Source organism: Delphinapterus leucas, chromosome 2, assembly GCF_059928025.1.
Source record: "Delphinapterus leucas isolate spDelLeu-1000000601 "Yukka" chromosome 2, BTC_Dleu_Yukka2, whole genome shotgun sequence".
NCBI lineage: Eukaryota > Metazoa > Chordata > Mammalia > Artiodactyla > Monodontidae > Delphinapterus > Delphinapterus leucas.
The window spans coordinates 149,638,637-149,654,780 of NC_143130.1; the positions used below are offsets into that span (position 1 = coordinate 149,638,637).

At 46.8% G+C, this 16,144-nt stretch overlaps 1 protein-coding gene across 1 annotated transcript in view; it reads right to left on the reverse strand.

The window, feature by feature from the left end:
* Window positions 1-2,165: 2,165 nt before the first annotated feature.
* Window positions 2,166-16,144, reverse strand: part of SLC8A3 (solute carrier family 8 member A3) — a 149,007-nt gene continuing 135,028 nt past the window's right edge. The window contains exons 4-7 of the mRNA XM_089906277.1: window positions 7,523-7,661; window positions 6,909-7,008; window positions 4,980-5,252; window positions 2,166-3,181 (exon numbers count right to left, since the gene is read on the reverse strand). Coding sequence (XP_089762403.1) covers window positions 2,805-3,181; window positions 4,980-5,252; window positions 6,909-7,008; window positions 7,523-7,661 — 889 coding nt within the window. The 3' untranslated portion in view covers window positions 2,166-2,804. The remainder of the gene's footprint in view (window positions 3,182-4,979; window positions 5,253-6,908; window positions 7,009-7,522; window positions 7,662-16,144) is intronic.

Below are 16,144 nucleotides of genomic sequence, written 5' to 3' on the forward strand. Positions count from 1 at the left end.
GATGGCTCATGCGCTTCATAGCCTTCTTCCCGTCACTTAGCTTTCGGAAAGGGTGACAGTACATACAACGTGGTCGCCACCCTCCTCTCCTTACCTGAGTTGTTCGGACCAGGAGTGAACACATGACACAAAGTAATCAGGCCGCGGCACCCCAACCCCTTTGACACAGCCTTCTACAAGGGTTCTGCCTTTGGGGACTGGCCCTTTGGGGATGGAAAATTGGCCACATTTTCTCCATTGAACCCGCACTCAGATTTAAAAAGGGACTCTCTAGTTCGTTGTGGGGAACAGAGCTGTGAGGTCATGGCAGAGTGTCAGGGCTGGTGGCAGTGCTGGTCACGTGCAAGACAAACAAAGCAAGAGCACGTTGGGAGGGGGAGGAAGTGGACAGGCCTGACAGGCAGAAGGAGGAAAGACAGGGGACACCTTGCGGTTTCGGGGAGGTGGAACGTGGCCTTGCTTCCTGAGGGCTTTCAGGACCCCGCGGCCTGCCGTGCTCCTGCCTTGGGTTCCGCAAGAGCCCCCCACCAGGCCTTCGCAGTATCGCCCCAGCCCCCTTCATTTCTTGAACTAGCTTAATGGGTTTCTGCTTCTTGTAACCAAAAGAGCCTTGGTTAAAAGAAGCTCTACCGGCCTCTCTGGACTGTGAGTTTCTTGAGGTCAGGAACTCTATCTTACGCTTCATGGTAGCACCAAAATGTAGCTCAAGGCACACAGGGTGCTCAAAATACATTTGTTGAAAGAGTCATGAATAAATGAATGAATGAATGTGCCTATTGGTAATTAATACAGGACGCTGTTTGTCCAGCTGGAATCCTGCCCTACCAGGCCTTTCTAATACAAAACGCTCTTTCCCCTTTAGTCATCACAGCTCCACCTCTTACGTCCTCCAGCATCTTAAAGTCCAGACTTTGACAGGTAGCATTGTCCTCAAGCATTTTTTGCTTTAATTATCCTGGGTCTGGCACATTGGCATCTGAGGACATGACGGATACAAATAGGAGACACAAATAGGAGATGACACTTTCACCTCAACCACTTCAGCTCCAGAAGGAACCCAAGGTGACCCCCTAGACCTTTTCCTGAGGCAACATGGGGAGAAGCAAGCTGTCTTTAGAGAGATATAAGTATAGCTTTTATTTTTTTTTTTTAAACCAACCCAACATTTCCACTGGCAACTGTCAACATAGCTTATGACATGAACACTGTTTCTTTTTCAGCTATTTTTTCTTAAAAAATGTGTTTAAAATTAAACAGGTGTTTTTTAATTTCTTCTTTTCCCTTAAAAAATGTATTTATGTCAATGCAGAAAGCCTAAAGGTCTGTGGGCAGTCTTTTGGTGATTTCATATGTGTGGTTATTTGTGTGTGTGTATGTGTGCGCGCACGCGTGTACGTGTGTGCGTGTGTGTGTGTGTTTTAAAGCCAGGTCCTTTCAAAATTTGTTGGGAAAAGGTCTGTAGGGCACGCCAATCTCTCTATAAACCCAGGCTCCATGGGATTATGGCAGCTTAGATTCCTCCTACTGGGGCAAGAAATAGCCCACAGGCTGGAAAAAGAGCTTCAAGAGGTTTAAAAACAAGCAGGAATGTGGGAGAGATGAGGAATTCCAGTTCCTGTCTTGTGAAAATACTTTCAAATGTGACCGGAGAGTCCAGGAGAGGTGGAAGGAGGCCCTCATTTTCTTATAAAACTTTTTTTGCATTAAATCAAGAGACACAGTCAGAGCTCTTAGTCTGGTGCATTAGGAAGTGAGGGTGTGGTAAAGCTGACATTTCTCAGAAGCACTGACATTTTACATATAATCTTTTCCCTTAAAGATCTCACTAGGTGGACATCGCATCTCTCCTGCCTCAGATATGAAGCCAAAGATGTTCTAGAAGGCATATAGCCCTTCTGTTCCCCTAGCTGCCCTATGTCATCATATTCCATTCCTATTTTTGTCCCCTATCTCCTGTTTGGTGGGTCTTCCTGCAGAAGGGTAAACATATAGACATTGACACAATGAGACAGAATTTGAAAGGCTCGGGCAGGGAAGAGAAAAATGACTTCTTTTTTTAAACTGGATTTCGACAGAAGCTTGATAGAAAGCTGTGCTCCAGCCACAGCCCCAGTTCTTTAGCACGCTGCCTGGGTGTGCAAACTTACTGCCACCCAAATGCCACCAGCCCATTCAAGAATGAAGAGAATAAAAGGAAAGGGGGAAAAGGACCTCGATGGAGCAAGAGACAGCTGTTACCCAGTGCAAGTGGGAGAGGGTGTGTCTGAAAGTTCATGCTTCTACCCATCGGCTCAGACCTTGAGTTCCTTCACAGCACCGTTGTCACTAACCTCAGAGAGAAAAGACAAGATGAACAAACAAATGATGAGCAAAACCTGATGGGAAAATGAAAGCCACCACGATAATGATGGCAATGAAAAGAGAACCCCAAGCCAGCCACGTGGATAGGACTCATTTTCAAGCCTCGCCAGTGGAGTGAGAGAACGGTGATATATCAAATTGGACAGACAGGAGAAACCCTGCCCCCGAGGAAAGTAGAAGCAAAGGAATAATCAGAAGAAGGTGGTATCGAAGGTGGTGAAAGGGTCTATGTGATGGGTCAGGGACATCTCGGGAAGATGGGCTGGAGTTGGATTTGTCGCCGTTGTTGGTTTGTATTGAATTAAATACTTTGTAAAATGGGTATCTCCTCCATTCTGTTGGATTGACTAAGACTCCGCCCTTTCAGTTCACTGCCAGGGCCTAGTCGGGGGGAAGTTCCTGGGGCTCGGGTCCTGATGCTGCCTCTCCAGGGCTGCTGCGGCTCAGAACCCCTTGATGTAGCAGTAGGCTTCCAGCGTGGCAAAGAGTATGTAGAGAAGCCACAGGCTCACAAACAGCCAAGTCGTGGCCAGCTTGCAGCCACGAGGGCCGCCCAGCTCCCCGCCCAGGTGGGGCCGCCGGCGGTACAAGAGCACGCTGACGCACACAAACGCGAAGATGGTGAAGAGGGTGACAGAGAAGGCCAGCGTGCCCGCTGACACGTGGAACTCCTGTCCCTGCAGGGCCCAGTAGATGGCGGCCACGGACCAGGCCAGGCCGATGCCCAGGAAGACGTTGACGGCGTTGCTGCCCGTGACGTTGCCAATGGAGGCATCTGCGTACACGTCCTGGATGGCGGCTGCTTTGCTGGCAAACGTATCTGAAAAGAGGCAGACAGACAAGAGCTGGTGGGAGGCTGGGGCGCGGAGGGCCTACCTTTGAGGGTGTCCAGTAAGGCAGCTGGGGCCATCAGGCCGAGCCTGGGAATGACAGGTGGGGGGTTGGGGGCTACCCCCAGCTCTGCCATTAATAAGCTGTGTGGGCTTGGATGGGTCACCTTACTTCTCTGGGCTACCCGTTCCTCATCTGCCTGCGTCTGAAAGATTCCCAAGGTTTTTTTTTTTCTGGTCCTGGTATTTACTGAATGGGTTTATTGTTCTCCTTTGACTACTTTTTCAGTAAGGGGAGTTTGCTTTCCCATAATATCTCCCCAGGGAACCTTGACACCCAGGGACGCTTCTTACAATTAAGTGCCTGATTGCACCTGTCACACGGGGCATTTACTTACATAACAGACTGTGATTGAGCCCATGGGCTTAGCATTGCGCTAGGTGCTGGATTTATGGGGACAGAGGACATGCTGGGGAACCATGATGGGGAGATACAAGGGGAGCTGTGGACTCAAGGAAGACGGGGCTCTGCCTTTGCAGTTAATATACAGAGCACAGGGCCTTGCAGGCTGCTTGACATCTCTTTAGATGTCAGCATGAATTGTAAGCACTGGAAGGACTGCCAGCCACCCTTTTATTTGACAAGTTAGGAAAAATAAGGTTCAAGGAATCTACTCAAGGTAAGTTATCGGGAGATTTGACCTGAAAACCCTCATGTTAAGAGCCCTTTCCATAGCGTCACCCTACATCCAAGGAGCTTCAGCCAAAGCCACACACCAGCTGAGTGGACCACAGGATAACCTTCAAGCCCCTAATGCTGCCAGCTGTTCCCTGGACGCATCGCAAGGACTTGGATGTGCCCCAAACGCTCCCTTGCCCGGCTTATCCTGGCTTGCCTCCTTGTTGCCAATTTTCTCCCAGAGAAAACCTCTTGCCTTTTCTCGCCTGTGACCTTGCTTTAAAAATTTTTTTTAACGTCTGATTCTCTGCAATTTCTTCCCACATCTGTTCCTTTTACCCACATCTGCTCCGTCCCCTCTGATAGCTCCAATCCCTCGAGGCCCCGGAGCACAGAAATAAATCGCACATGGAGATTTATAAACTCCACAGGGAAAGGGAAGCATGTCTGTCTTGTTTCCCATTATTGTCCCAGCAACCAGCACAAGACTGTATCAGGCTCAGTAAACATTTGTCTAATGAATAAATAGAGGCATGCTTGTTCATCTTCACTTTAGGTGTTTATAAGAAAAAAGAAAAGAATATGTAATTCATCATATGAAAGGACAAGAGCTTGTGAAGCTTCCTTCACCTATCCTGCTGGGAGACACTTTGTACTCACAGGTGCCCTAAGCAGAGGAGGCTGGTGGGCATTTCTCCAGCACATCTCCAAGCAGGCTAACCTGTAGCCAGAGGGAAGTGGCCCATTCCTCTGACGTGGAGGTTAAGAAATTGGCCACTTAAGCAGGTAACTTAACCTCTGGGCCCCACCTGACAGATGAGGATAATAACACGCCTTATTGAATAAGGTTTGGGTGAGCGTTACAGGGCTAAAACAGGTGAGCTGTTCAGCATACACACTTCCTGGCACATCAAAAGTGCTCAAGAAATGTTAGCTATCATTCTTAATAGTGGCAGTGACCCCTTTGACCGACTTCTGTGCACCTAAGGGGCAGAGGCTCTGTTAAGCTCAGATCTGAGATGGTAAGGAAGATAATGAGGCAAAGTGTGTAGGGGTCACTTGAACCAGGTAATATCCTCTTCGCAAATGCAAGCACCCCTCACTCTCACCTGGCACAGAGGTGCCAAACGCCACAAAGACAACAGCCGTGACCGAGTCCTTGAGGCCAATGGTGCAGCCGAAGTGGGAGGCCAGGTCCCCGATGATGGCTGTGAGCATGCCGATGACGAGAATGGAGACGACAAAGCAGGCCCAGCCGTGGCAGTACTCTGTGGGGGGCACGCAGGCAAAAAGCACCTTCCAGAAGACCGTTAGGAAGTGCATGACGTAGTCAAAGCAGGAGGGCAGCCTCTCCTCACCTGACTCATCCTCATCTTCGTCCCCTGTTGCAGGCAAGACAAACAGGCCCGGGAAAGGACAGCGGGGTCAGATCCCCATTCATGAGAAAGTCCAGTCCAACCCACATCGTAAGCATCACTGGCTGCACGGAGACTCCAGCTCTCTCCTGGGCAGCTGGTGCGGGGTGCGGGAAATTGAAAACGTGTTGGGGTGCCCCCGTGGTCAATTTGAATGCAGGGCACCCAGGGAGAGTGGGTGAGAGAGGACAGGGGAGTAGGAAAGGGAAGAGAAAGAGATGAAGAGAAAGGATGAGAGAACCTGAGAGGGACAGGGCAGTGGGGGAGAGAGGGAGGAGGATGGAGCAGGCACGGGGCTGCCTAGGTGAAGGAGAGTGAAATCAGCTGGGTTTCCACTCTTCACTGGACACCCGTGGGGCTCCTCTAATCTTCCTGACGTGACTGCTGCAATAACCTCGTGGTTCTGGTCATCTTCCATCCCCAGCAGGACAGCTTTCATTCCAGATCATGTGGGCATCCCGGGGAGACAGTGCCATCCTCCAAATATCCCGTGGGATGGAGCAGGGATGGGCCTGGTTTGTCCTTGCCAGGAAATGTGGGCAGAGTTGCCCATTCAGCAGTCCAGGAGGAGAGGACATGCTGGCGCCCCATCAAAGGCAACCTCTGTCATGTTTTGACATAACCGGTGGAAGCAGGAGTCAGGACACTTGGGTTCCAACTGCAGCTGCGCTATGAAGAGAATCTGGAACCTGGGGTCAACCATCTTTGGTTTCTGAATCTCGGCTCCCTCATTTGAAAAAGGAGGGAGTTAGATTACGTGGCTGATATTCCGCTTATTGTCTCTATAGGGGCAAAGAAAGGTCCTCAGAGGTGGGACTGGGAGTATATGAAGCAGGTGATAGGAAAAGAGGGGCAGCAAACGCAGCAGCAGTGGCCCTCTCTTCCTGGCTGTACTTTGGCTCTGGTGCTGGGACCTCAGGGATGTGACCCCGTGGGTTGCTATGACAACAAAGCTTCATGAAAAGAGACAAGGCCAGGAGTGCGGGGCAGTACAGGAGGCCTCCGTGGTGCTAAGAGGCAACGCTGTGAGTGGTGGCAAGACCCCTCCCATCCCCATGCCAACCCGCATGCAGGCCTCTGGGATGCTAGCTGTGCTGTGGGTCCCCACTGAGGAAACCTGTCACTCACTGCCGAGGAGAGGTCTGAAATCATCCAGGGCAGGGGTTTGTCAGTCAATGCAAGGTTTTTACAAACCCCAGACCCCCACATCTCTAAATCAGAATAGTCCCGCATTTTACAGAAAAGGAAGACCAAATTAATAAGAGGACGGAATGATGAAAAAGAGAATTTCTTAAGTTCCTGTTCAGTACCAGACTGTGCCACTTTCTACTCTCTTTGCTGAGAAAGGTAGCAATAGTTCCCTTTTTGGATGAGGAAGTCGAAGTACAGAGAGGATAGCCTGTCCCAGTTCACACAGTAGAACCAGGGTTTGAAACCAGAGATAGCCATGCTCTTCTAGTTACCCCATAGTTCTCTTCCAAAGTGACTCAGTGAAAAGGCAAACATCTAGGGTTAGAGCTGGGAAGACTGGCCACAGGGCCCTCCCAGAGACTGGTGAGTTGTTGACATGGCTGTGTTCTTGCTTCCCTGGAGCTGCCTGTGCCCATCTTGTGACCCTCTTACCTGCACTGACAGTGATGGCCTCCATGAACTGGTCCCTCCAGGAATGGGTCCCCACAACCAAGGCCAGGTTTGTCTTCCTGATCAGCTTGTCCACGGTAGTCTGTCAGGAAGATTAAAACTTGGAACCATGAGGTTAGAATGCTCAGAACCATTGTAGAGTCTGGTACTTCATGGGAATGAAAGATACCCTGTACTCCAGGGGGTATCTTCTGGCATAGTCGTTCTAATGTCCTTTTCTTCAGTTGTGACTGCTGACATTGGATATTTAGAGCAACACAACAGAGAATAACACTAATGATGTCAGTAAACCTAGCCTGGAGTAGTGAATTTTAGTATATTTGTTTTAAAAATACAATTAAATAGTGATGATACATTTAGGAGATTTATAGCTCATTTATTCCACAGGCTGTGTTATGTTTCCTCACAATATTCCTAAGATACACATGGCCAGCACTGTTTGCTCCGCTTTACAAATGGGAAAACTGAGCCTGGGGTAAGTGAGTTGTTCAGTTTCAACTTCACGTATTCAGTGGTGACATTGGAACAAGACTCCAGGTCTTCTACCTCCCACCTCATTACTTTATTATTCAATTACATCTCACTTATGGCCTGACCTTGAACTCATAGGACTCTTCAATGATGACCTCTAGTTTGGGGTGTTCACCCAATATTGGCTTTCCCATTTCTGCTATCCTCTTGGCTTCCTCTTCCTCCACAGTCAGCTTCCTGTCTGTCACCTCTGCAACAAAGCAAAATCAGACTAGCTTTAGCTCATTTGCCATTCCCTGGAAGTCTAAAGCTCAGGGTATTAGGCATGGGCAGTGGGCATACAGCAAATAGCCCTTGAGGATGAGGACTCTGTGTAATTTTTAGTGCCTTTTTCTATAAGGTGCTAAACACTTTATGATCATCAGACCATGAGAGTGTTCCTTGCAGGCCTGGGCTAAACATTCCTCTTTTGATTTGATACCCGGGTGGGCAATATGACCCAAGGATCTTCTGAGAAATAGCACCAAGTGAAGTCCCAAGACATTTGGTGAGATATCGAAGAGCTGGGAACCAAAGCCAAATCTCCTGACTTTTAACAATTTTGAACTGTTGGGCATGACTGGTCAACTACTTCATATAAGAGTTCTTGGGGGTCAGAAGCACATTTTCACCCAAAGGGAATGTCCACTGGTTCCCATTAACATCTCTCTCCAACACTCTTGGGAGTGTTCTCCTCTATAAAGGAGGAAGAAGGGATATTTCCAGGAATAGCTACATTTCATACTAGTGACTATTATCCTCACCATGAGAAACTTGGAAGATTTCCCCCCAAACTTCATGATTTCCAAATGAAAGATCCCCAGGGTTTCTAAGGAACCAGGCACATTTCTTCTGAAACACAAATACTTGTTCAAAAACAAAACAAAAGGAAGCTCTTCCTCTATTTCCTTTTGAGGCATCCCCTGTCACCCCTCAGCATCTTAACTCAATCACCGGTGGTCCCTTCTCATGCTGAACAGTTAGACATTTTTTGCACTTCAGCTGGTGAGTCCATTTTAAGACCACTTCACCATGAAGATGCATTTTCTAGATTAAAGTGGAATAGAGATTGTCTTTTTATTCCCCTTTGTTAGAAAATTGCTCTTGGCGTCCTGTTTCTTTCAGAGCTCGTTTAAACATCTTTCCAGCCGAGTCCACATTCTTACATGCAATTAATTCTTTTATTTGGCTCTTTAATTGCTTTCATTCCACACAGTGAATCTCCTGGGGGGAATTCTCTAGTCCTTAAAGAATCTCAAGGACAAAGTGGGTCAGAGGCCAAGAAGGTCTTCTCTTCTTTTTATCTTGGGAATTTGTGAAGCATGGGGAGGGGTGAGACTTGAGCTCTCGAGGTTGCAAGGAAAAGAATTCACTGGAAAGATGATAAGCCAAGCAGAGAGTCTGTTTTCTATAAGAATGTCTGAGTTGTCTTGAATGAAACTGGTAAGAGAGTATGCGGAGGATTCCTGAGCTGGCTGTCCTACTCAGTGCTTCTGGCACCAAACACAGAAGGCAATCCCAAAACGCTGGGGAGCTGTCCGTGGTGCTGTCCTCCCTTTCGTGTTGGTGACCACTTTAGGAAACAATTATTTCTCAATGATCAATATCCTTCTGTACATTTCTATGCAGACACCCCCTAGCAGCCTGACTTCATTTAGTCCATATGAGCCTCTTATTAGTTAATTCTGAATATAAGTCTGGCTATGAAGTCAGTGATCCTAGAAGCCAGACTGCAAGCCACTCTGAATAAAAGTCTTTGGAAAAAGATGTATACGTAGATTCTTTAAAAGCATGGGTACGCTTTTCCTCTACTTGTAGCTTTTGGCACCATATCGCAATGCCTATCCTAGTAGTGACAGTATTATTCCACTCCTCCCTCCCCGACTCTCCCTTGTCATATTTTACATGTGCCACAAGAACTTTATACCAATGTAATGAGCTCTCCAGTGACTTATAAATGTACCTGTCTAACCCCTTGTCTAGCTATCAATCTAGCACTATATCCATCTGGCAGGATATTGATCTAGCCACTGACCTGTCTACCCCTGTGGTGACAGTCAGTTTTTCCTTCTAGCTCTCTGCAGAAATCTCTTTGACAAATAACCAATCCTCTATCTTTCGATCTCCCACAGCCCCACAGTACCCCACAGAGGTACTCTCTCGCTCTCTGTCTATATATATATATATATCTGTTAATTGATTGATTCACATGCCTTTAAATCAACTCTGATTTAGTATCTGGATTTGGTATCAATTCCTGCCTTTTCCTACTTCTGTAATTATCATTCCTTTACATTCAAATAGTTAATTTCTTGAGAGAGTCATAAGTCTCAAACCTAAAAGACCATAATTATTCTGATCACTTGTTTATGTAACTCCTCTGAATTTCAAGTGTAGAGAATAAGTGACAGGTGATATCTTGATATTCAGACTGACTAAACAAACTCTTGGGTCTAGGAGAAGGAGGAGGAAGGGGAAAAAGAGATAATGAGACTATTAATAGGGTGGAAGACTAAACAGATATTGGAAGAGGAAAGAGCTTGCCAGGTAAGACTGGAATAGATTGCCATGAATGTTCTACAGACATCCTCAGAAGGAAATGGGGCGATGCAGCCAGTGCTCTAACTCCCAGGTCCCTGAGCTTGGTGATGTGGTTCAGATTGAACATATTTTCTCTCCATCTTTCATCACCAGGCATTGTGAATCATGTTTGCTTGGCCACCTGGGAAAATCCAAACAAGGAGTTGAGATTTCCGGTGAATTTAAAGTCTAACAAAGGGCTCCTAAATTGCAGGTGTACAGATTGAAAGATCTAGGAAATGACACCTTCTTTTCCTGTTTTAGCTTCTACTGGTATCTGTGCCAATGTGTTAAAAGTATAATGAAGCTTAAATTAAATCACAACCTTTGGTATGTGCATATGTGTGTGGCTGGTGGGGGGCGGGGTAGAGGCAAGCATTGGAACAAAAAAGCCCAACTGCCTCCTCAGGCGAGAAGATGAGTGAAGTGGAGAACACCCAGTGCTCTGACATTGAAACCCTGAGAGAAGAGTGGAATATATGGGGTCGGAGATAGTCATTATCCTATTGATATAAGATGAAGCAAGAGGCCAGGGAAGCTGGAGTAATTTTTTTCCATAAAGGGAAAATGTAGGGGTTTACCTACATATATCTTTTATTTTGGTTTGAGACTCCAAGGAGGTAAATGTCCTTACTATGTACACTGCCTCTTCCTCAAACTCAGCGTACAGCCTATGGTGACTAAGTACCAATGAATTCTGTAAAATGGTTTGCCTCTCAAATGACCTTAAAATTTTTATACATTCAAAGAACTAATGAAGTATAAAATGTTATTTTAACATATGCTGAGACATCTTGTATAGCTCACTCTGCCTGCACCAAGAGTTACAGTATTGCCGATATGCTGGAAGCGCATTCCTAACTGCTCACAAAGTTGGACATTGTCTATGATTTGATTCCACTGATGCAAGCATACTCTCAAAGTAGATGTGTTTCCTACAACAGGCTCTAGACTCTGCGTGAGAATATCTCCAACATAAATTCCCCCGAAATTCTATATACAATCAGATCATTGCCCACCCCCACCCCGCCATAATATTCTAATTCTTCTTGTTGTTCATGGCACACGTGACTTCAAGGATCAATGACTAATGAACCAAAGTTCTAGAAATTTAGGTCTCTGCTGTGATGAAATGGAAGATCTTCAGGATCAATAAAATACCAGATTCCTTAAAAATTGCTTTTCATGTTCTCACAGCAGATCCTGATTATTTCTCCCTGGACCCCTTAAGATCAAAGTATTTTCTTTCTCATCCCATCATGATCCTATTAGGAGAGTCAGCTCTGACTCTCGTCCTCTCTTGCCCCACAGCATGAGATGACAGAGGAATTAAGACTCAGGAGAAGTCTATGACCCACCATTTCTTTGGTAAGTTTCAATTCTCTTCCTGGTCTCAGAGAGGACCAGCTATGCCTTTACCCACAACCACTAAAATGGTGCTCAAGGAATTGTCTACCTCCTCACAATTACTTCAGGTAGGGAAATATCTCCAAGTCCTTAGGAGAACTTGTTAGGTTAAGTTGGGCCCACAGTTCCTAGTAAATAAATCAAAGGACATTGGTCTTAAACTACATAATGGCACTGGCAAGAAGCAGAAAAAGGGGGGAAGACTCCCCTTACCTGGAGACAACAGGAGCGCTGTTTGCAAATGGGTACCAGACAGGGGAAGAAAGAAAAGGAAAGAGCATTAAGGTCCCATCTTAAAAGTGTACCCAGGCTTTGTGGTTGCAGTAGCACAAGGAAAGCAGTGAGCTCAGTAGATGAGAACTTTGCAGCCACATGCAAAAGGCAGCAATTGGAGCATGCGCGCAGCAGCAGCAACCGCAGCAAGGGGCGTGAACTACTGGCGAGACTGCTGAGCACCAGGGGCCTGCAGCTGCAAACCTGCCCCACACCTTCCCTGCAGCTCTGAGGGCCAGGGATAGAGGAATGAGGACGGGGGAACCAAGCGGGTGGAGAAGAGACAGAGTTGGTCATTTGTGGTCTTCTGTGGGATCAGGTTATCACATCCATTCTGTAAAGGAGTGAGAATCCAGTTCTCTTGAAAACTGTATAGGTTGCAACCCTGACCCAGCTCTGAGTACCCCTAAAAGAATGACCTTGTGAAAAGGTAAATCCTGCAAAATGTTTTCCTTGAATAGTGTGTCATTTTAGAGAGAGAGCCTGGAGGTTGGAGGCCATGGACTCCTCCCATTTTGTATCACCTGTGCCTACAAAGTCACTGCAAAGTCATTGTAATTAGTAGATGCTCATTAGAGATTTACTGTTGGTCACCTATTATGGCAAATGTATTTTTCATAGATCCTGTGGAGCTGCATCTCTGGATGGTGTTTTGTTTCAGAAAGGACAGGCTAAGTCAGAGTCCAGATATTCTGGACCAGGGAGACTGTCATACTGAAAGCTATTGGTAGATGGAGATGACAAATACAAGGTACCTGCATGGCCTGGGAACCATGGTTTGGTTAAAGATGTACCCAGCACAGGTCATCCCTAGCCCCTGAGTTTTCACTTATGCTAAACTCTCTTAGATTTCAAGATCCAAAAATTAAAAAATTCTTGTAACATACCACATATTCACCTTGATGGTGTCTTAGTATGGCACCTCACTCCCTGGTTCTTGTCAAATAAAAGCCTGGGAACATCCTGTTACATACTCCTGGTGCAGCTGGCAACTGAGGGAGATTGCTGAGGAAGGAGTGGGGCAGGGGGTGGGGGAAAGTGTCTGTAGATTGTTTTTTCTAAAAATCTCTAAGAATGCCACTCAGGTCTGTAATCTCATATTCACAGCCACTGAAAATACATATGGATCCAGAATCTTTATGGTACATAAGCAGGGAGAACAGCAGTTGACTTTTCCTGGTTTCTCCCATATGGAATTCCAAGGGGTAATGGATCAATGGATCTCCTTACTACACTGAGATGATAGATAGATAGATGATAGATAGATGATAGATAGATAATAGATAGATGATAGATAGATAGATAGATAGCAAGAGAGCTTGTTCATTCTGCTCCTTCTATGAATCTGGACAGAAGAACCCTTCCTGCCCCCCAGGTTCCAGTGGAAACTAGAGATCCAAACACATTAGTGTATCCACGGAGGCCAAGGGGCAGCTCTTCCAGAAAGACCCCTGCTGCCCTGGTTTTTACTCAGACATCCCTCCCAACACCAGGATCATCTTTAGCACTATGAGAGGGCTTTAAGTCAGCTGACCTGCACCATTTGCTGGTCATGTCTACACGAATCTGAGACTTTCCACTTAGCAGTTACGGATGGGTCAGTGAGATCCAGGTAGACCAACTCTGAGTGACATGATATCTCCAGGGTGTTTTTCCTACTGTTGCTGATGAGAGAAGCTGGAGCTGAACTTTCCCCTGCATTGATCCCCAGGGTCAGGTGAGAGTCATTTATCCCTGCTCAGACATCCCAGAGACAAGCAGGAAACAGCATAGCTCTGAGTATTTGGAAGCATTTGGGCAGCTCGTTAGGGTGAGCCCATGGATGAGGTAAGAGGGGGAGCAAACAGGCCTCATTCCTGGCGGAGAGAGCTTTCCTTTCCCACCTGAGGCTTCCAATGTCCAGACCTAGGCCTCACATCCTTGACCATGCTGCTCAGAGTTGCTAGACCCCAGGGCTTCCTCTATTGCAAGGCAACTGTGTTTCCTATTCATCCTCCCTTATTCCCTCCCCCAACCTGTCCAGAGCATTTAATCTCACCTCTGAAGTCTGTTTTGTTTGCCAAGAACAGAATCTCCTATTTCAATCTCCTTTACTTTTTTTTGTAATGCAATTGTCATTTTGACCATGCACACACTATACTATGTTGTACTGAATGCCTAAGACTCTCCCATGCAGCAGTGATAATGAAAAGCAATTTCCGCTGTGTAGTTTCTCACTCTGAGAACAGCAGGACATTCTGGAAATCAGGATGGGGTTTCATTTGACTCTGAATCTAGACAATCAAGTTTTATGACCTTTCAACTTGTGCTCTAATGCCAAAATATGAGGAGATCTGAAGAAACTGAAAATGAACCCTATAGACAATAGAAACTGACAGAAGACTGACACCTTTCCTATTGGCACCTTCCATCTTGGTCACTGGGAAGATCTGGAGGCATATCACACCAATAGCTCGATAAAATCCTTATTTTCTCACCTACTCCCTCCCGCAGGACTGGGCTCCACCAGGACTCTGCTGACATCTCCTTGGACAGAAAATCCAATGCAGTAAAAAGGGGTCCTCAAATGAGGAGTAGCCATAGGCATTCATGTTTGGCCAAGTCTCTTGAAGACCGCAAGGTTTATCTTAGGTCACTCTCTGTCCAGCTGTTGAATGGGGTTTATTGGGGAGGCAGAAAAGAAGAGTCTCTTTACCGGTAGAATAAAGTCATGGATGGACTTCCAACCCATTCTTCTTGTCTGGAGAAGACTGCCTTCTTTTCAGCTACCCTGTGCGATCCTTTGTCCTGCTTTCATTTGCACGTAAGTAGCTGGGACTGTGGAAATTGATGACACTAGTTTACAATGGCCTTAGGTGTCTGCTACGTCCATCCAATCATGAAGATGTGCATTAAATGCACAAGGGAGATGAGAATGAAGTAGGGCAGGTGTTGAGACAATTTCTGAAAATATTCTGGGTGGCGGGAACACAATCTGGGAAGCAAGGGAACTGGAGATTTTCTCTTTTCTTCCAGCACTCTTTGGCAATCAGACTCATGGCAACATCTTCTTAGGTGGCCAACAAGAGGATGAATAATGGAAGGCAGAGAGGGCTTCTGCCTCTCCAACAGCAGGTGTAAAACCAGTGTGGGCACAGAACTGGTCAGGTCTGCAGAGAGAGTCCCCAGAAGACAAGGGGAACTGAACATTCGTGTCTGAGAAGAAGACCTGGGCATGAGCCTTTGGGAGCATAGTCGCTGAATCTCTTAGATTTGTCCTTGAGTGAAAGGCTTCGTGCTGCTCTTTGTCACGTGACTATGAAGTAGCTGCAGAATCATCACCTTTTTTGACAAACAAGTAGGTCTCACCGTTCTATCCTTCATGAGGTTCCAGCAGCACATCTCTCCTGAAGGGGAGTGTGAATGACCTCCTCTTGATATTTCCCAAGAGGACTCTTACCCACATATATTCCTCCAACACTTTCAAGTCGTAGCTTCTAACCATTTTCTTCAGGGGAAGAAGTCTTTCCTTACTACTACCTTGGTTGCAATGTAATCAGTCCCTTAGGCAGGTGTCCCAAGATACAGGGCCTGAGGAGAGGAGGAGAGGAGGAGAGGAGGAGAGGAGGCCACGTCTCTGGTGTGCGATGAGGGTTATCTCAAGACCTGGGTGATACGCTCATTTGCAGATGTCAAGCCAAGGCAGACTTCTGTGAACCGTCCAACACCTGTTTCTCAGAGATCAACAACAAGCAAACCCTTCTACTGGAGTCCCTTCCATTGGAAAACCTGTAAGACCATACTCTGGGCCTGCCCAATGTCAATCCTTTTCCAGGACCCTCCGGCTAAGGAGATTTCCATACCTGGAGTTAACCACTTTCCTTTTGCAGACTCAATTTTCTGCTTTCGGGACTGCATTATCCTAAAGTAGTCTGAATAAAGTACCCTACCTTGGGCTAGAACAGAGGTAGAGTGGGATGGGGTGGGATGTCAAGGGAAGGATGAACAGCTCAGGATTCCAGATTGCACGACTAGCTCAGAAGGCAGCTGTCTCTCAGAGAGCTCTCAGAAGCGTGGCCTCTGACAATTGGTGTACCTTTCCATGTTTTGCTCTACCCAACTGTGAAATAGCCAGATAAAACACTTACCTCCATGAAGGACAAAGGGGCCCATGGGCCACTCTGCAAGTGAATAACCTGCCAAGCACTCAACGGAGGTTGGGAGATGCAGCAGAAGACTCAAAGCATCATGGCAAGACGGGGTCCAGCCCCCATCCCAGACCCTCCCTCATTCAATCCGGGCTAGAGAGTGAGGGGTGGAAGGGGAACAAGGCAGGGAAGGGGCAGAGGCATGCATCGCATTACATTCCTTTCTTTATCTTCTCCTCCCCACCCACCAAGGAGTTTGCACATTTACAGGTGACTGTGTGTATGGTGGGGGGCTGTAAGGATGGGGAGTGCAGGGGACAT